Source organism: Poecilia mexicana, unplaced genomic scaffold (assembly GCF_051168715.1).
Source record: "Poecilia mexicana isolate PSO_F unplaced genomic scaffold, ASM5116871v1 scaffold_18, whole genome shotgun sequence".
NCBI lineage: Eukaryota > Metazoa > Chordata > Actinopteri > Cyprinodontiformes > Poeciliidae > Poecilia > Poecilia mexicana.
Window position 1 is genome coordinate 13,228,158 of NW_028263387.1, and position 21,758 is coordinate 13,249,915.

Here is a 21,758-nt window from a genome sequence, read left to right on the forward strand (position 1 = left end):
TGGAATGAGTCTTTGATTTGGTTACGGAGGCCACAAACTGGGCAATTTATCCTCTGAAAAAACCCCAAGACTTCAATTTGTCATTCCTTTTTTTACCTAGTTGTAAAATATCTTAAATATATGTTCACGTTTGTACTGTGCCATTAATGTTGTGTTCAATAAAAATGTTTCCTTTACAAACACGAGACTAAGATTGTTTTTTGTTTTTTTATTAAAAGTACAACTGCTAGTTTAATCAAAACACCCTTTTACAATTTACATTTTTTAACATATTTACATTTTTTTCCCCTTACAGAACTGTAGGAGGCGTTGTAGTATTCCAGCACTATCGGTTTTAAATATCCAGAGGTGATCGGCAGATCTTTGCTCTAGATTCTTGAAAACTTTGCCATCTCAGTGACAGTCAGCAGGATGTTTGACGTGGCAGGAACCGGAGAATGTGCATGACTCAACGTTGACTAGTATCTCAAGAAATCTGGAGAATGATTGGCATGTACAGTTTCCCAGTCATTGTTAAAAGTGCATGCTGCGTTTTTAGCATTGGTAATAAAAGATCTAATTTTAGTTCCTCGTTACTTCGGTGGGATAAGCTGGGGGATTATTTACAAGGTGTTTGCTGATAATCGGCATTCACTGGGATCTTCTGTCTTATTGTCCTTTAAAGCGTATGTCCGGTGTAGACGTACTCAGCGGGCTTTGCCACATTTCACCATCATCGTAGCCTGAGAGACCCTGTAGCGCTCCTTGACGTTTCTTCTCCTGACGTGCTCGTTGGTGATCTCGATGACGTTCGTGTCGGGGAACCAGCCTTTCTGACCATCGGACAAACGGACTCCTTCGTACCAGCCTGGGGTTGAAACAAAAAAAAACAGGGGGAGGGGAAGAATGTGGAAGACAAATGAGGGAAGATTGAAGGTTTTTCTCTTCATGCAAGAAAGTCAAAAAGATTAAACTACTAAAGGAAGGTTTGAGGATTAAGGGGGTGTATAAATAAAGTCAAGGAATGGAGCGGATCAGTGAAACAAAAGCAAATCTGTTCACTTGATACAATCATTCAACCTATATTTGAATCCCATATTTGCAACAAAAAAAAAATCAAAAAAGATGTTTTGAAAATTTCTACAATGCATTGTTTGCCGGTTTTTACCCTCGTTGGTTTTGCGGATGACATTGACGATCTCAGTGGGTTCCAGGTTGAGTTCGTCTGCTTGCTGGGCGATGTACTGCTCCACACACTGCACCTGAGGACAATCTGACACACACACACACGACCGTAAAGCATGGAACAAGACCAAACACACAGGGTCTGTTTGTCGATGCTGTTCTCACCCCAGTCCTCATAAATCACTTCTTCGTCTACGTCTTCTTTGGTGGTGCTGGGGAAAGCCGCCAACCATCTCTGCATGTCCGACCTGTTGACACAAACGAGCTTTGACTGGACTGAAGCAGAACCTCGTTTTCTCCACCTCCTAATGAAAAGATGAGAGCTTCTGATGTGCTAACATGCAGCGTGTCGGGGTTTACCGACGTTCCTCTTTGGGGGGGGGGCGCTGAATGACTGATAATTGGATTTTCTGTTTTTACGGGGTTAGGTCAGGATTACCAAATTTTTCAAATATCTTTCTTCAAATTCATTACTTTACATTTACTTGGTATTTGATTAAGTTGTCTTTTACACTGTGTGACTCGTGTTTGTTTGCATTTCCTTCCAGAAGCTTCTCAATAGTTTGCTGAAGTTCTGACCCGTTCCTCCCGTCAAGACTGGTGGAACTGAGTCAGGTTTGTAGGTCATCTTAGTTTTATATTTTCTGTCTTCCACTAAACATTTACTTTATTGCCCTAAAGCAACTTTATGGTATCCTTGGGTTCACCGTCCATTTCAGCCTAAGATTAAAACTTCCTGGTCGATATCTTGATGTTGCTCCAATATTTTCACACGACACTCTTTCCTCATGATGCCATTTGGTTCTTCTCCTTCTCTTCTTGGCTGATTTCAAGTTAGATTTTGATCAGGTAGAAGTTTTATTTTCTCTCCCTGAGACCAACTCACAATTTCCTTGGCTTGTGTGTTTGGGATCATTGTTTTGCTGAGAATCACTCCCTTCATTTCACCTTCAGGTTCGAAACAACGTCTGCGTACATTTCTCAATTAGTTTTTTCCCCCAAAGTATATGAAGTCTGGTGGATCCAAATGGTCTTTATTGCCTCTTAAAGCTCTGAATCCAGCTGTAGTCAATCCTGTGTGAAAGTTTTTCTTCCACTCAACTTCCCCAGATATGCTTTGATAGCAGAAAACTTCTTTAGCAATGACCTTCTGTGGCTTTACCTTCCATGGATAAGCCATAATATAACATGTTTTAAAAAATATATCATTTTTATTAATATTTTCTGAGAATTATGATTTTTAATTATCTGTATGAGCTAATATGAGCAATAAACCTAAGAGAAACACTTGCGATACATGGTTTTACGTGATAAACCTGAATAATATACGAGTTTCAGTTTTTAAATCTCATTACTAAATTAAAGCTTATTGAGATTCGCTTTTACTCACTTGGTCGGGGCTTTGAGGAGCCGCTCCATTGTGCGTCCCTGGTGGTTTTCCAGCATGATGAGGTTGAAGCAGTTCTCGTAGGTCGCGCCACCAAAACATTCATCCAAAGGCTGAGCCTGCACCAGAGATCGATGAGTGTGGTCCGTCACCACGTAACGGTCTGAGCTGTTCACAACGAACCAGAACCAGAGAGCAGAGCTTGGTCAACGGCAAACAAACAGCTGGAGGGAGGTTTAACTGGTTACACAAAAATGTATCCAAGAAAAAAAAACAAAAAAACACAAGAAGCAGAACAAGCAGATGTGTCACATGCATGAACTGTACGGGTGTCTCTTCTCTTAAATGTCTTTGACAACGTTTCCCGTTACATTTGAGGAAGTATCGAGTCAATTCATGAGCGGTGACAGAAAATCGAAGGCATGCGGTGGTTTTATTCTTCACAGGTGAAATGTCATGACGGCAGCATGGCTAGGGGAAAACAACGGGAGAAATCTCCCAACTGAGCATACTGGAGCGGAGCCAAAGAAAAAAACTTTAGTTCAGACTATTTTCAACCTTCTGTTAGACCAGCAGTACAGCAACAAAGGTGGCAAAACATTCCTCAAGTGATAAGTGTAAGTGATAAGCTTGTTTTCACTCGGATGGTTCCACATGCTGTATAAAAAGGCAAAGCAATTATAAAATTTTTTGAAATTAAATCTTCCATTGTTAATATTTTACTACATGACAGAATAATTTAAGAAAACACATCAAATTCAGAAATTTAAAGACATTTTGGACAGGATTTATTTAGAACTGCGTGACCTGAATCAAATGTCATGGATTTCCTTGAACAAGTTTTCACAATTACTACTGCTGGAGTTCTGGTCATTTCCTCCCGACAGAACTGGTGCAACGAGTTTATATTGATGCATGCCCAGCTCTTCTCAACAGGACAGAGATCAGGCTTTGTGGTGGCCTCGTCAAAACACTCCGTTATCTGTAAGCCACTTTGTAACTGAATTGCTGGTGTGCTTCGAGTCATGTGAAATATTTAGTATTTCCACTGAAGTTCTTCCTTTATGATGCCATTGATTTGTTAAATGTGTCATTCCCTATTAAAGGAAAACAGATGCAACATAATTGTACTTTCCATTTAGGGTGGTGGGTGACGCTTTATTTGACGGGGTGTGCATAAGGCAGACATGAAACTGTCATAAACATGACCTGTCATGAAGACGAGAGTCTTTATGAATGTTTATAAATGTTGTCATGAAGCGTCAATCGGCAAATAATGACACTTTTAAAGCAAAGATGCTTTAAAAGTTGCATTAAAAGTCCATTAAAAGTGCCAACTTTGTATGATTTTGTAAATAACGACAATTTAATGCAAAGTTGGCACTTTTAATGGACTTTTAATGGAACTTTTAAAGCAACTTTGCATTAAAAGTGTCATTATTTACCGAATGACACTTCATGACAACAGTTATAAACATTCATAAATACTCCTTCATGTTCATGACAGGTGTTATGTCACGTTTATGACAGTGTCATGTCAGTCTTATGCACAGCCTGTCAAAGTGTTACCGGATCAGGTTCTCAAGCTTGCTAGCTTGCGCTTTTTCCTCCACATGTAAACATGGTTAGATAGAGAGAAAAAAATGAGGTGCGTCTTTTTATAGTGAATGTAGGCTTTTGGTTTCAGTGGTAAATAGTATTTTTTTTAATGCATCATAGATAATGTTTCTTCAACAGCTTTTCTACGTTACCCTTTCTTGATGGTAATTAGTAGGTGGTCGTTAAAAAGGAAGAGGTAAACCGGAGAGAACTTGGCCCTCATGTTCACAAAGGTTTTTGCTTTCGACATTTCTTGCAGCTCTCCCTTCTTCTCCAGAAATCGAGTCTCAGAGATGATCGGGATGGCCTGGCGAGGACAGAATGCAGTTTAAACTCTTCATAACTAATAGACGGACATATCAAAGGCGTCCCGGTCTGGGCTTACCCTGAACTTGTCAAACTCGAGCATCTTTGAGATTTCAATCAGCTCTTCCATCTGCCTCATCTTTCCTACGTCTCTGTTGCAACAATCAATGATCTGTGTACGATCAAGAGGGAAATAAAGAGTCGAAATGCTTATTTTGCTTTTTAAAACAACTCCCTCTGCCACTTTAAATCATTCCTCACTCGGCAGGAAATCCGTACCCAACACAATATAAGATCTCCAGTTATGTAAAGCAGCGGCCATGTATGTGGAGGGGAAAGTGAAGAGTGAGGGCTGTTTACCTTAGAGACGGAGGTCAGAGCCTTAGAGGCCGTCTGCTCCTCTGGCGTTCCCTCTTTTGTTCTCTTCAAGATGTTCTGAAACGACAAACAAGCTTTTATCTAAGCAGCCCGTTCTTTTCCGTGCGGATCCTAAACAGGTCGCAGGGTGGAGGTGAGGCGACTCCACGGCGCGCGTCAGGAAGCAGAAAGGATTACTCTGGAGTGATGGCATTCCTCACAGTCACACAGCAAGATGAACTCAGACTACCGCCGGTTAAAGGAAATAAACAGAAACCGAAAAGGATCACTCTGCTCTGAATGTGCTGACAGAAAATATGTAAAGCTTTTGAGAACTAATTGTTTGAATTCTTCAGTTCACCGCCTAAACCAGAGGCCTGTATAGATATATATGTCTAAGCAAGCCTGTTTAGAAATATGTATCAGCTATACAGGTCATCATAATTATCACACTTAAAACATTTGGTACACATATGAGCAAAATATGTGGTTTTTACACAATTACTTGCAAATGTTTTAAACCACCCATCATTTTTTTTTTTTTACACTTTGAACCCAACGAACAAGCCTTCCTGCTGACGTCTAAATAGTCTCAATTATTTTCAGGTGTTTTTTTTTGTGACTTTTAAGGCTACTTCACTCTCTGGGAACAGGAAAAAACGCCAGAGCTGGTAAACCAGCTACATCAGATAAATGGTAAGTCATGTCTTCGAAAACTAAGGCAACAACGTGCAGCAAATACCTGACACAGAACCTGAAGTCCTACATAACTTCATCACATACTGTAAACTCACTGGTCACATTATCATCTGCTGTATGCTAAGCTTTCAGCTAACAGCCCTGAGTTATCTTTGATATTTCTATAGATTTATCTAGATAATATGAGTTTGTGAAGAGGTCTACTCTCCCACGTTCTTCTGTTAAATTCTTCAATATTCGACTACATATTTACTTTAATAGTGTTCTCTTGATCGACTTTTATAAGTGAATTTATTTTCCCTTAGAATAAAGGTTTACAACACCAACAACAGGGTGCCAGAGCCTGTTGTTGGTGTGTTATTAAATAAATGAATGCCTCTCTAGTTACTGTGATAAATGCAACATTATCAGAAACCCGTGATTTCCAGGTTTCTATCATATGCTCCAGACTCAGCCGATGACTCTGGTAGGTTGCCATTTTTAATTTAAATCTGAAACAAAGTTAAAAAGCACACAGATTTTTTTTTTTTGCGAAAGCTACAAATGTAGCTCTTTGTGTTCTAGACAATCTTTTAGATTGTGATTATTTTATGGCGCATATATTGCTTAAAGTTCAAAGTGTGAGCAAAACTCAGCCTTCCACCATTTTTTTCTGTCTTTAAATCCAAACCCGGCATGACGCTGCTCACCTCGATGAGCATCTTTATGCGCGTTATCCGCTGGAAAGGCAGCAGCAGGAAGGAGATGAAGGGCAGCCGCTGACACTGAGGCAGCTCCTGAAGGCGGTTGATGACTGTGGCGAACTGTTCATTAGTCTTCCTGTAGGTATGCAGAAAATCAAATTACATGGCATCAGCCTTAGTATTCCTGCAAGTCACCCTGATTTACTGGCAGTCCAAAACAGCTGCTGATCGTTTCTGGTAATGGGAAAGTTGTTTCTTACATGAGTCGACTGTAGGTCTTTTCCTGGTAGGTCTGGTTGCGGACATAGTCAATGTAGGTGGAGAAGTTGTGCTGGGCGTGGTAGTGGAGGATGTCGCATATGTCTGGGAAAACGATCTCCTTGAATATGTGCTCTTCCAGGTCTTTCCGGAACCTGCAGCAAACGGTTTCATGAAACGCCTCCGGATAAGAGAAGAGCTCCAGCTCCCTCAGGAGTCGCTTTCTTTCTTTTCTGTGTCTCTCGTGGTGTTGACCTCTCACCTCTCGCTGACCTCGCGGACCTTCAGGATGTTGGAGAAGAGGGTTTTCCTGTCACTGATAATGATCGTCTCTGTCAGTTCCCGGTTTTCCATGAAGTGCTCAGTCAGAACGTAGAGGGACCGCAGGTAGGAAGACTCGGAGGTCAGGACCTCAAACATGCTCTGCCAAGAAGAGTCAAAGTCAAACACTGAAACTTGGAACAGGGTTACATTACTTCTTCAGTCCTGTTTATGTTTCCAAGAACTGCCAAACATCCTGTGCTTAACTGATCCTTCAACAGAAATGTCACCAATAAGTGAGCAAATATTTCAATATATTATAATATCATATCAACAACTTATTTCAAAAAGTAAAGTGTTTTAAAAAAGTGTTTTATAAAAGTTTTCTGCGTGATTCACTGACTTCTCTAACCCCACTAAGACCATTAGAAACTGTACAAAAATGTAAAATCGCAAATAAATTGCATAAATTTATCTGTTGACAAATTGGGTGTCAACAGAGGAGCGCTAATGGCTAAGATGTACATCATCCAGCCAACCGGTGATAAATTAGAAATTACCCAAAATAGACACAAAAAAAAAGCTAGCTGGCTTTACCTGGCTAGTTAGCAAGGGTATATTAGCAGCTAAGGACCGTTAGCCGTAACCACCTCAAGTCACAGACGATGTATCTGTGCCAAGCAAATTTTTGCCGAACAGCAAAGCTCCATGAGAAAAAAAAAAAAGAAAAAACTACATAGAAAATTTAAGACCTGTGAGTAACAAATTTAAGACATTTTAAGGTTTTAATTTTAGATAAATGAATTTAAGATGTTGTAAGACCTATTAAGGATGCAGATTCCTGTTATATGGATTCATTACACATAAAGTGTCATGTGTTACATCATGGTATAAACAGTCATGGGAAATACTGCTCATTTGACAGTCGCCGACACTCAAAGCACAGACAGTGCTAAAACATGAAAAGTGTGAGGACACGAGCATCACTTTTTTTTATGACTTGCAGGTAATACTTTGTCTGCTTTCAGCGTGTTTGTCCTCCTCACCTCCTGGTACTTGATCTGGTCAACAGTGAGCTGGTCCAGCAGTCCACTGTCCCGTACGGTCGGCTGTTGCTGCCACAAGGTGGTTTGACTCACTGCGGGCACAGGGCTCCCTCTGGCTACAAAGTTCTCATTTGACTTTCCAGATGTTTTTTCTCTGAAGCGCGCCGCAAATTCCATAGCGTAGTCCATGCTGGTTTTGCTGATGTTTCGGATTACGGTCTGTCGATGAATCTCCTTTTGGATTGCGAAGTCGCTGTACGTTTGGTACAGAGGCCCTGAGGTGAGACAAATCCACGTTTTAGAAAGATTTTAGTTTGTCCCCAGCATGCATTGTTGCAAAGACAAGATTAAGAAAATAACAATTAAAAAGCAACAATTACTTTATTTATATTCAAACACAACACAAGTGATAGCGAGGTGTATTTCTTTCTACACACAGCTTGCAAAATGTAAACGAAAATAAAACAGTCAGATTGGAAGGAGAGCATCTGTGAACACCAATTCTTTAAGTCTCGCTATAGATTTCATATTGGAGTTAGGTCTGGACTTTGACTAGGCCTTCCTACCGCATGAAAATGCTTTGATCTAAACTATTGTAAACACCATAAAATCCAAATAAAATGAACCATTGAAGAGGATGTGACTCATTGTGCCAGGCTGTTGTTTATTTGCACACAGATACAACCAGAAGCAGTTGCTTTGCAGACTTGCTTTTGACCAGACGTGCTTTCAGCTCCACTTGCAACTTGGATCACTTGTGTTAATAGTGATACTTTACCGATGTATCTGAGCCTTACCATCTGTCAGGCACAACTTGAATGACGAATTCCTTCTGACTGGAGACCTGAAACAGGAAACACAAAGTGAGACGTGAACAGTTATCACAGCTACTTTTCCTTCTGTGGGGAACAGTTGGATTCGTGACATCGTGTGTTGTCATCACTTGTTGTTGCTTAGAAAAATGACGACGTAGGTCAGAAATGATTTGTTGCCAATTGCAGTCTGTTCACATGGACTAGTTATAGAGAGGCTACTATGGAAAACTGACTTTTGAGTTTTATATCATGTTATAATGTTATTCCTAATATTAACAACTTACCGGTCTCTGTCCTCTTTCTCTCCATCTCTTTTATTTTCTTCTTCTATTGTAACAAAAAAACAAGCATTGGTTCAGATAATGAGCAATTCAGCACAGGAGGAGATTCTGATTTCGCTTAAGTACAAACCCGACAAGTTGGCGGACTGCATCGAGACGCTGCTGGCCCTCCTGGAGTGGGTCTTCGGTGGAGCCGGTGGGGGTCTGCAAGGAAGCAGAGGGCTGCTTGGAGGAGACGTTTTGGGGGGTTGTGGTCTGACCCGACTGATTGAGAGGTTGCTGCTATAGACTGGAGAGCCGTTCACAGGAACCCTCGGTAGTATGGGAGGTGGTTCTGTTGGGTTCTCAAGCTCAGGTGTAGCGTCCGAGGGGCCGTGGGCAGGTTTCTCCCGTCGAGCTGGGTAGTGGACTCTTATTTGAGGAACTTCGTGCAAGTCATTCCTAGAAGATGAGAGTTTTCTAGCGCCCTCATCAGCGTCAGGTAGCTGGAGCTCGTAGATGCTACCCTCCTCGTCATCTTCTGGGGGTTGGCTTGGGACCGGTGAAGGCTGAGGATTTTTTTCAGGTGAAGGCTGACGGCGAGCAAAGGCAGCCAGAGGACTGTGGTCTGAAAGTTTTTTCAGACCCCCAGCCAGCGCAATTTCCAGAGACTGATGGAACTGTGACTTAGGTGTTTTCACATCTCTTGGCCCATTCTTCCCCTTCCCTTCATTTTCTCCCTCTTTAATCTTCTCACCAACCTTTCCACCATGTGCTCCATCAGCTTCCACAGGATGCAGCACATCCTGTGGAAGCTGATGTGCTCCATCTGCTGCATTCACTTCCACCTCCTTCGGCTGTTCAGCTTCTGTCTCTTCTCCCTGATCATCCCTCTTTTTCTCTGAGTCATTTTTTTCCACCTTATCCTCTGCTGCCTTCAGCTCCCCCTCCTTCTTCTGTGCTGGTAATTCAGACTCATATTCTTCTTCCTGTCCTTCAACTTCCTGCTCTTCTCTTTGCACCGCCTCTATTTGATTTGCTTTCTGTACCGTCACATCTTTCTGTTCTCTCCGCTCTTCCCCGTTGGTCTGACCCTCCCCGCCTGGAGAGTCTTCATCTACAGGCACCCATATGAGCATCATGCCAGGTCTCTTTAGGTGACATATGCAGGTGCAGGTTTTGTTGCAGCAGCGACTGAGAGGAGTGTATAGCAGGTCCTCTGCGTTTGCTTCAGGCGCTCCTGTCCCCTGATCCTCCACCTCCTTCCCATCAGGTGCTGGAGACACACAAGAGGTACAACTTCATTTTTGACTGGTTTCATGCCATCTTGACCCCCTCCATCTTTGACATTTTTTAATTAGCTTCATGCATTTCATCACTACAGTTTCTTGGAAAAGTATTCATACCTTTTAAACCTGTTTTATATCTTCTAACCACAAGCTTCAACGTATTTTATCAGAATTCATTCAAAGAGACCAAGACAAAGTAATGCATAATTGACAAGTGGAAAGATTTGCGTTCAGCTCTCTAGCAGGAAAAGCTTTTAGTGTACTTACAGCTGCAAGTGTTTCGGGAGAAGGCGTCTAGACACTGAACTCTTTTCACTACTCTTTACAAAACAGTTCAAGCTCAGATTGGATGAAGAGCGTCTGTGAAAATCTATTTTTAAAGTCTCGCCACAGATTCTAAATGGGATTTAGCTCTAGAAAAGCATCTCCAAAGCATGATGCTGCTACCACCGTGTTTTATTGTAGCGATAGTGTGTTCAGAGAGCTAGTGATGTACAGAGTCAGTTTTCTGCCACACATAACATGTTTCATATAGGAAAAGGAGCAGGTTTGTGGAGGGCACCACTAACCTTTTGGCTGCTTCTCTGGCCAATGCCCTCAGCAGGGCATCGGTCAGGTTTTCTACCCAGTTTAGGTAGAAAACCATGTCCTTGTAGGTTTAGTGCACACTTTTTCCATTTTAACGTGATTTGCTCAACAGTACTCTGAGTTGTTAGACGCTTGGGATGTTGTTAAAGTATATATTTTCCAGGCACACAGTGCCACTTTATAGACAGTTTTAGGTGTTATAAAAATGTAGCATAAACCAAACATTGACTTTAAAGGAATTTGATTTCGCAATTTGGCTCCTTGAATTGGGTCACTGTCTCTTTAAGAAGCTCTTGCTCTTTCTGACACTTCAGCACGCCATCACAGCAGAGCTCCTCCATGAAGCCGTTTACAAGCCGGTCTTAGGCGCGTTGGAGAGAAAAGCTTAGCATACTCGAAGCTGTGTGAGGCGTTTTGAAAATAGGTGGCGCTTTGTGGGAGCAACTATTTAGGCTCCCATGAATGGTTGCCACGGGAGATTAAAACATTCATCCAACATGCATGGAAGAATCAAGGCAAGGAATAACATTATAACATGATATAAAGCTAAAAAAGTACAATTTACATAACTTCCACATTTTTAACAAAAATCCAACACTGCTATAAACTTCTCTAGAGCTTTATTTCTGCCCTGCTTGGTGAGTGTATTGGTCTTCAAGACGCTTCGTGATAAACTGATGTCCTCTAACAAACTTCTGAGGCCTTCACAGAGCACCTGGATTTATACTGAGAATAAAAAGGTGACTTTTTGTTAGACTGGATTTCATTCAGGAGTTCCAGAAATCAGAAATCAGCAGCACACCTTTAAGTTTTTAATTGAAAAATAAGCCGTGCATCATTCTCCTTCCACTTCACTATTCTGCACAGATTTGTGTTGGTCTACCACTCAATCTATGCATTGAGGTCTGTGGTTGTATTGTGTTATGTAATGCTGAAGGCCATGAATACATTTGCAAGTATGTGCAAATAAAGTGGTGTTGTACGTGATTCTCATTAACTGGAATAGTTGGAGGATTCCTGGAAAAATCTCTAATGCAGGTCGGAAAGTCAACATGAAAACAACAATAAGAGGAAAAAAAAAATTATAAAAAGCTGATTGCGTTTCCTCCCCTGGCTATTTCCTACAGTTCCTGCACCGAAACAATTAAATATTTTTAGGTCAGTGGAGCCAGGGGCTTCCTCCTCCCAGTGGGACATGTGTGCCACTCTGCCCCTGGAAGCCATCCTGAAGGCACGTGGCACATGTCCAAAACCTTTAAACTGGTTCATTTAAAAGGATAAGAAGAGCAGCAGCTCCTCCACTAGACTCCTCCCAAACAGCTGAGCTCTTCCACGTACAACTCACACATAAAACAGAAGGCGAGGGCTGGAATGTGGATCAGCGGCTTTACCTTTATGTTTTAGCTGTGTAGCTTCTCCTCTACTGGACAGAGCCACTCATTCCCAACCCTGAGTTGGTTGGCCACCTTTTTTTGCAAAGACAGGTCATGCTAGATAGAAAATCTCATCCGTTAGTGCAGTAATACTTTGAACGTAAAATAATGTAGTTTAAATCTACATGCAGAGCGACAAAAGATCCAAAAAGAAGAAAAGACATCCATGAGCTGCAGTTCTAGTACTCAATAGGAGGATATATTTACGAACGCAGTCACTAAACTGATATTTAGATTTTTTTTAACAAGGACTTTCCCAGAGAACCACAGGAAAATATGTCCTTTGACATACTGGACATGGCCAGTATGTCCTTAGGATTTGACATACTGGACATTTCCCGTCCAGTACTTTCAGCTCATCTGAACTTTTTGGCTTTAAAATTTAGAAACAGCATCCAACAGAATGGAGAGGAATCATCCTTCAGCTACTCTTTTATCAATTCACCTAAAGAAATTGGAGCCCACAGGGTCTTAGTGAGCAGGCTGGTAGTAATAAAGTGCCTGAAGATTCAGTTTAAATTAAAATTGGTTCTTGCAGTAAGAACTGTCTGTCCATGCATCCTCAATTTAAAAAAAATACTTTATTTATCCCAAAGGGAAATTAAATGTTGTCGTAACTCGTATTATTCAAGAATCTTCAAAGCGTTCTTGTGGATCACGATGCCACAGGTAGGAAGGATCTCCAGTAGCAGCATGTCTTGCAACGACTCCTAAAAGGCTTCTGACTGAAGTCATTGTTGCTATATGATGATCTAATCCCTGTGATGACTAACAGCTCAGTTCAGGGCAGCAGAAATTGAGCCGTTAGTATTTCACAGTAGCAAGTCCTGAATGACGCCATTGGTTGTTGGGAGCACTGCTAATCCAGGTCATTTCCTCTTGCCACTCCTATTTAAATTTCTCTCTGGCGGGATGGTTAAAGAAGCATTATAGAGTCAATGGTTTCAACTTCCTCTTCTGTTTCTACGTCCATCAAGTTTAATTTTCAGCACCTCTGGGATTTGGGGTCATAGGTTAGGTGTTATAAGTTTTTGAGATAATAATCAGCTACTCCCAGTTGTAAAAATGACAAAAACAAAACAAAAAAACAAGAATATATCAGAGCTAACTGAGCTACTCCAACATGCCGTCACCATTAGATCAATTTATTACACTTGGTAATTCATTAATTTACTCCATTGATCCCTCAAGTTTAGGAGACATTTTACTTGTGAGAATGAGCCAGAAGATTTCAGTGGTTTATGACAAAAATTATTCCTCCCACAATCGTCAGGCAATTGAGGGAAAATCAGTGATAATGAAGGCAATCATTAAAAGAATAATCATTTGAAAGACCTTGAGAAAACTTAAAGAATTGTTGATTAGCACAATGTAAGAGAACATGAGAGTCGAGTCGACTTGAGACGTGTTCTCAGCTTGGCACATAACCTCAGGTTATCTTAATTTTTTATTTTTTTACAGTGTATAATAAGAGATCCTTTTGTTATATCAGGGCAAATGTGATCCATGAAACATCATGTGACCTTTTAATGAACCTCAGCGAAAATAAAACAATTATATAACAATTGTTTCACTTTACCAAGATGAGATCATTAAATATCCACTTCCTCCACTGGAATGCGCACACGAATTTCATTGAATGCCATGCGCCAAAAACCCGAGTCTTAAATATTTGTAGTTCTCAGGAGCGGAAGGAGACTCTGCTGCTCCTGTCTCACGTCAGTCAGTGGTGCTGGCACAGAACAGCTGAGCTGACTGACCTGTTTACAGCTGTCAGAGCAGAAAAGAGGAGGGTGCCGAACCTGTCTGTCTGTCTGTCAGCTCCCTGACTCTACTGTACATTAGACTGCTAACTGCTCCTCCATGCTTCCCGCTGCATGTGTATAAAAAACTACAATCGTGTCAACGTGTCTTCAGCTGGTTTCTGTGCATTTTATTGTATATTTCAGCTTATTTTGCTTTTTTGTGTATTAAAAGTTGCACCAAATAAAGTGTTGCATACTGTCAGGCATATCTGAACAGAAAGAAGAGTCTTGAAAGAGTAAATTAAACTTTTTCTAGTCAAATTTATTTTGAGCATGGGTTTAAAACGAGCCTGAGTTCAGAGTTCAATGTGAAACCACTACCAGCTCACGCTAAACTACAAGTTGTGTTTGAACCAGTTGGAAGATACAGGAACTGAGAATCACATGGGGGCATCACATGAAGAAAAAATGCAGATTTTGTGGTCTGATCCTTGCAGTAAAGACCAAATGTTTGATGATTAAAAAAGCAGGTTGATCCTTGATCCTACGTTGTTACTGATGGTTTTGGTTAGTGCAACACGTTGCACAGAGGAAAAGTTTGTTGGTTAAGAAGATAGAGGAAGAACCTAAACCAACGGAAATGTTTTTTTTTTGTTTTGTTTTTTTTTGTTTAGAACAGGTGACCTGGGTGTCCTGGAACAAAACTAAAACTGGCATTGATATGCTTTAGCTCACTCACAACTTCATTTCAGTCTTCAGGTATTTCCAGAAAGAAAGGACCTCCCTACCTGGCCAACAGATTTCTAGCTTGCACTGAACAAAACAAGGGGCTAACATAAAATAACCCCATTTTGAATCACAGACTTGATCGGCTGCCGTACCTGATCGTCGTTTGTAAATGTTCATGCCTTCGCTCTCCTCTCCTATGCTCTCCGTTTGTCTCTGCAGGAAGCGGCTCCTCTTCTTGGGCAGCGGCGGCGGCGCCTCGGGTTGGGGGGCGTTGCTGTCAGGTTTGGGTCTCGTCTCAGGTGGTTTTTTCACCTGCGTACTTGGCGAATGTTCTGCAGCACCATTCGCCAGCTGCTCTCCTGCTGCTTCGCTGGAGTCCTGCATGGAGAACCTTTTTGCTATTTTCTTGACCTTTCCCTGCGTCGAGCCTCCACCCTCAGGTGAAGGTGAGGTCCTGTGTAGCAATCGAGGAGGGATTTCTGGTTTTGGTTTGACCTCTGGCTTGAGGGGCGACGCAGATCGTTCCTGGACAGACATCGCAGCTGACGGTTGCTTTCTGTTTCAGGAAAGAGTCAGAGGACTGGAAAGCATGGGAATTTCATCATCACCTGATGAAAGAAAAAGACAAAATGGAACATTTAATGAGTGTCTTAAGCAACTTTTTACAACAGGGCAGTAAATGACTCATTACTCAGCGACATCAGCATGTCATCCTGGATTCAGACTTTGAGCTCTGAGCTATAAATCTGGCTAAGGAAGAGCTCAGGATCTGCTCTGCATGACATCTAGTCCTTTCCACTGAGCACCCATGTTAAACCCATGATAAAGTCAAAGCAGGTCAACTGGGTATTGATTAGTCTGTTTGCATCGCTACATCTTGTGATGTTTTCATTGTCTCTGATTCAGATTCTTTTATATTCTTCTGAAACTTCTTTCAACGTTAATTATTTACAGATGAAAGCACTGCATTAATTATTCATTTACTACTTTATAGCCCTGTAGTTTCAGCAGCATCAGGGAAAAAAAATATTGATCAGCAATATTACACTGCAAAAAAAAAAAAATCTTACCAAGTATTTTTGGCATAGTTTCTAGTGGAAATACCTCAAATACATTTGAAATAAAACAAAACTAATTTACAAGTAACTTTTCAGCACTAGAGGCTTGGTTTTAAGTGAATAATTTCTTAATATTGATGAAAAAGTGCCAACTATATCAATATCAGACTAGGATAACCAGAGTAAATACAACATGTTGTTTTAAATTTGAATAAAACTACAGTATTCAATCAGCTGGATGCAATGTAAACTTATAACTTCCTTCTGAAGTTTCATCACCTTTGCAGATGCCATCAAGGATTTAGAATAACTGGTGATGAGTCTTTTACGTCGCTGTGGAGAAATTTTAGCTTACTCTCCTTTACAGATTGCATGCAAATTAAAAAGAAAAAAACACTGAAACAACTTGAGAGTTTTCAAGCATCTTTCAGGTCCTACTAGCATCTCAGTTGCTGTTGAGTCCAGGCTTTTACTAGGCCTCTCCGAAACCTTAGTTGTTTTTCAGCCATTCAGAGATGGACATGCTGGTACGCATGAGATAATCGTACTATCGTTCGACAGATTAAATGCTCCTTTTGAAAAAAAAAACAACCTTCAAGGAGGTGTTAAAACGCTTTTCATTGAATCCATTGTTGGATGGATTCTAATCTTAAATGTTTTCATGATCCGTAATTAAGACATCATCAAAAATAACAAATAAATTAAAACATAATTCTCTGTAATCAAGTGAGACGGCCTTTTGTGTCCTTTTTGGTCAGCACTTGTGACTGGAAACTCTCCACTTAAATCACAGTTCATTTGTGATTTACCAAAAGAAATGTACTTCCCCGCATCGAGGCAGGTTGGTTTGGATAGCTTTTCCCCCTTGCTATCGATATTATATTTTAGAAACGGCTTTTTGTATGTAATTAGGTTATCTTCATCAGGTTGTAAACTTAGTTTGATGATAGAAAACATTCATGTGCCCCAAAACAGAGTAAACAAAACTTTTAAGAACATTTATATTCTTTTTTTATTTCTTATATTTGATAGAAACAAAATGATTTTGTTATCACCACGGCGCTAATCCCAGTGCTAATCGGACTAAGCAGTTTCCTGGCTCAGATCTTGCATGGGGACTTTCTGCATCACGTTTCCTTTTGGTACACAGAACATATGAATGCATGAACTGAATAAGGAAACAAATCTCTAATCTTCTTTGTCATATATAGGCGGAGTTATATATAGGTGCAAATTTTCAGAGCTTTTTCTAGCAGTTCCCAGTGGCAATTATTGTTTTAACTACCATTTGTGCGACTAAGAAGCCATTTAACTTCCTTGTTCTACGAAAAGGAATGTTAGGAACCAGACATTTTATCTACTGGTTCTGTGCCAAAATATGCCAGTAATCTTCAAAATACCCCTAACCCTCTTTTTAACCAACAACGTAGGTATGACGCTTACATAACCAGGGTCTCTTAGTATTTATTAGGTAAGATATTTATCTCTAAGCATCTATGTTTCCTTGAAGAAAGTTAACAATTTCATCTAGTGAAACTAAAGCTCAGTATCTTGACCTGTTCTCAAACTTTAAGTAGGTAAGATGCCCTGATTGGCTTGGAGCTGGAGCGTGGAAAGAAGGCGGCATATTTGCTCTGTTTCTGTTAGGCAGGACCGGCACTGCAGGATGTCAGAAAAATAAGATAAGTCAGAGAAGTTATTAATACACTAAATATACGTCAGCTTCTTTAGTCTCTCAACACACTGTACATAAACCAAAAGATAAGATTGCAACAAAATGTGCAAATTCAAATGAGGGAGTCTCCACTGATGGTCATAAGATCTTAGCTTCCTGCTGAGACTGAGGTGACCGACCTCTGAGGTCTGTCTGTAGCGCTTTGATTAACAGGATGCTCTACTGCCATTATAATGTCATATAGTTTTTAATGTAACACAAAGGTTTATATAGACAGAATAAAAAGGCACATAAACTTTTTTTTCTCACTCCCTCAAGTTAAATCAGACCAAATTTCTCGGTTTTTAGGTCAGTTGGAATTACCAAAATTATTATTTTTTTTTTTTTTTTTGCTAAATGCCGCAATAATGAGATTTACTTATTCAAATTAAATTAAATTCCAAAATACTATATTGATCCCAAAGGGAAATTAAATGTTGTTGTAACTCTGGTGACGGCTGTGGGCATAAAAGATCTCCTACGGCGCCTGTATCACAACAGATTTCAAGAAGCGTACGATGGTTTTTCTATGACAGGCTCATGAAGAGGAGGGTCAGGGTTGTTTATAATTTCCTTTATTTTATGTCACTTTACAATTATGTAGAGCTCTGTGTTGGTCCATCGCATAAAATCCCAAAGACGAATACTAAGATTTGCAGATTTTACATGACAAAATTTGACAAGTTCAATGGGTATGAATACTTTTGCAAAAGGCTGTTATGTCCACACTACAGATTTTCCTCACCATATTTATTTGATGTGAGGGAAGCAGCAGGTAAATCAAACACAAACAGGGGTTAGTCATCCTCTGAGTCATGCAGCATAAAGATGTTATCGAACTGCTTTGTAAGATAGCTCCAAACACACACACACACACACACACACACACACACACACACACACACACACACACACACACACACACACACACACACACACACCTAGCACCTGGCTGCCGTAAATAATGACAAGGTATGTACATTTTAAGTGGAACTGCTTCACTGAAAATAGCGAATAATCCAAGAGGAACACAGATTAATTTATTCTCTTGATTCAGAACAATTATCATTTAAACAGCTTGGGAGATGATTTTAACAACTGTTCAGTGAAGGGTGCTGAGAAAAACAGTATGGTGCTAGCTTCAGCGCTCTAGTGTAGTGGTGGATAAAGGTAAGAATAGGAGATTAAATAACATTTACCTGGATCTAAAGACCATTTTGAGTTAATCAATTAGAGCAATTTTAATTAATGTTGAGGAGTTTGACTGGAGACATTTTTAAAGGGACCCTATGTTTTAATATGATACTTTGAGCTTGTAAGGAGTACTGTGTATTTAATGGATGTTACTTTTTTTCCCTGTGTTTCAATTAAGTCTCCGGAATTTAACAAAACCCCTGCAGAGCTGTGTTTTTTAGTGAGTATTAACTGAAAGGTTCAGTAACTTTAGTTTTTACCTAAAAGTGATTAAAACTTTTAGTTTTAATCACTGCAGTCAATTATTTTATTGACTGCAATAAAATAACTGCAGTCAAAAAAAAAAACCAAAAAAAAAAAAACCATTACACCATGTTCTTGATCGGCAAGCGTTTGTCAAGCAGTTTGTAAGAAAAGTGCACCAGCTAGTCGGACCAGTTTGGAAGGGCCATGTTGACTCCCAGTAAGGAGACAGAGTTTCATGTTTCATGTTCAATCACACTGAAAATGCACACACACTGAAGAGTTAATATTACAAGATGATTATTTTTCAATTCACAACAATAAGAAAATGCTTCAGAGTCAACGTGAGGCAAGGAAGTACAACAGCAGCAGGGTTTTAGATTTGGCCCTCTGGTTATTTTCATTGTGCAGAGCGGCATATAGACGTTAAACTGAAGGGTGTGTTTAATCCAGGCAGTGGGAGACTGACACATTGCGATTGTGTTTTAACGGGATGAAGGACAAAACAAGTCCCCTTATTCTCTCTTTTAGACACACTCTACCCCTTTTGTCTCTCTTTGCCCCAATGACCCAGTTAGTTCAATAGCCCAATCCAGCAGTTTACAGTTTTGTCTACGTACTCAGGGCAGGTCAGTGGACTTTACTGTAATACTATTTGTCTTACTAAACCCAATACGAGTGGTGTGACCCCCTAAAACCAGCCTAGTTTGAGAACAAGAGGGGCAGGTTTGAAACACAATTCCTTTTGTGTGTGATGGACACAGTTTCACCATCTGTCTGAAGTGTCTGAAATAAAGTGGCTGGAGGGGAGGGGGACTGCAATGCATGTGAAGAGTGGGTAAGCTCCACGCTGGCCAGGGAAAGCGGAAAAGATGTTTCAGGAAGAAGGGCGGATACATGGGCAGATGGGATGACAATCCAGGAAAAACATGGAAACACTCCTGCTGACATGTTGGTTGTAGCTACTGAGAGAAGAGTATTCCTGTATGTGTTATTATTAATTATACTGAGATGACATTCAGATTATATTTATTATATTAATAATTTGCTAAATACAAAGCTAAACCCTTACAGATAACTACATATTAATAAAAACTGGTCTAATATGCAGAAAAGCATAGGGGTTATTGTGTAGTTATACGTTCATTATTGGGTTATATGTTTTAATGTTAAACAACAATAACAACACCATAAAATTTCTTTACAAACTGGGACAAATGTCACTTCTTTAAAATAAAACAAGATTATAATATCATGTAAAGTTATGACAAGTAGCTGTTTTTTGTAGAACAGGTGCTCCGCCAACCAATCCACACTAGCTAAACAACCAAAAATGTACTTACTCTCATTTAAACTAAAACATATAAGATAAAAAAATAAAAATAAAAAACTTACCAAAACAAGGTTTTGACTCTTCCGCTTTGGTTTTGCGGGTCTACAATGAGTCTAGCATCTTGAACTACTTCTCTTTGGAAAGTCAGAAAGCCGCTCGGTGTAAACTCCGCTCCCGTCACGAGGAAAACTTAAAAAAACGGTCGTTGAAAATGACAAAAAAAATAATAAATAATATCCAGTGAGCTCAATTCAATTCATAAATGTCTGTCTGTCGGCCGTGCTGTGTGCGCTCCCATCACCCCCCTTGTTGTCTCGTCTTTGTTACAAGCGCCGTTTATGAGAGAATCGGACAGGAAGGAGGAGAGAGGAGCAGGAGAACTGCCGGTCGACAAGTCGTGCGCAGTGAAACTAACGGTTTCCGGTGGAGCGTTTCAAAATAAAGCAGAAGAGACTCCGGAAATGGTTTCAAAATAAAACTTTTCGCGAATAAGAAAACCACACTATACAAACCGTAGTGTTAAGTTGCATAAAAACACAATTATATTTCTCCACTCAGTGTTTGGAGGTTAGATTATTAGCATATAAGAGGGCAGAGTAATGACAAAAAGTAGGTAAAGTTACGTTGGCTTGTCTTCAAGTAGAGAGAAATGTTTGGTTGTGCCCAGACAAGTGTTTGCCTTTCTTTGCCTCAGTTTGTTACCTCAGTGTTTGGCAACCCACATAGACAGACATAGATGCTGCTGGTATGTATGTTTTACTTATTATTTGTAAATTAACTCGGGAAATGTGAATTTATTTGTGCAAGAGTACTTTTTTTCTTCTCCAAGATTGTGAGCATATGTTTGTTTCATTAAGATGCATTTTAAAGTTAGATCATGCAGTTAGATCATAAATCAATATTTAATATCTTTCGAGGTTATTACATTTTTTGATTGAAACAAAAAATTGCACTTAATTTATATAACTTTGTTTATTGTTTAAGATTCTCAATCTGTATGATCGAGTATCAAGAGAAAGAGGAAGACAAAATGAGTGGAGTTCCTCTGTTGGGTGCCATGCCCTGCGGAGTTTAGGCAAAGAGAAAGTAACTCGATACATCTTTTTTTTTAACAAATTCATTTCATTACTTGAGTACAAACAGCCTCAAGCACAGTGCCATTAAACTATACCTTAACAGTCTTCACAGCAGTATCATTGAGTGCCAAATTGCAAATTACTGCTTATGCAATATGCAGACTGCAGAAAATCTGGTTTTTGCAGCCATCACATTTCTGGAATATCCATCTTTGCTGGATGTTTGACCAGTCTTCTTATCAGAATTGGTAAATATAATTTGGTTGGATTCCTGGCACAGATCTAACTCTTCAGTAAAAACACACACATTTTAAATACGTTAGGCTTAAGGCAGTTTCAGAAGCTTAATATTACCTGACTATAAACATTCAAAAACAATTTTTTAACATGCATATGAGATAATTTTCCAGTTAGAACTCCAAACTGGCCACAATAAGAATTATAATGATCTTTACCAAAATCGTTTTTGAATTTCATATTGCTACTTAGCAATAGTTGTGTCCCCACTTGTGTGTCTCTTT

At 39.9% G+C, this 21,758-nt stretch overlaps 1 protein-coding gene across 1 annotated transcript; it reads right to left on the minus strand.

The window, feature by feature from the left end:
* Positions 1-193: 193 nt before the first annotated feature.
* On the minus strand, positions 194-20,538 carry arhgef15b (Rho guanine nucleotide exchange factor 15b). The gene is made up of 16 exons (XM_014989326.2): positions 20,224-20,538; positions 14,772-15,227; positions 8,987-10,111; positions 8,860-8,902; positions 8,558-8,604; positions 7,761-8,035; positions 6,716-6,876; positions 6,456-6,608; positions 6,202-6,331; positions 4,817-4,891; positions 4,536-4,628; positions 4,303-4,457; positions 2,555-2,719; positions 1,330-1,412; positions 1,148-1,252; positions 194-847 (listed from the first exon to the last, which is right to left on the minus strand). The coding sequence occupies exons 2-16, from the start codon at positions 15,154-15,156 to the stop codon at positions 687-689; spliced, it is 3,156 nt and encodes a 1,051-aa protein (XP_014844812.2). The 5' UTR covers positions 15,157-15,227; positions 20,224-20,538; the 3' UTR covers positions 194-686.
* Positions 20,539-21,758: the final 1,220 nt, after the last annotated feature.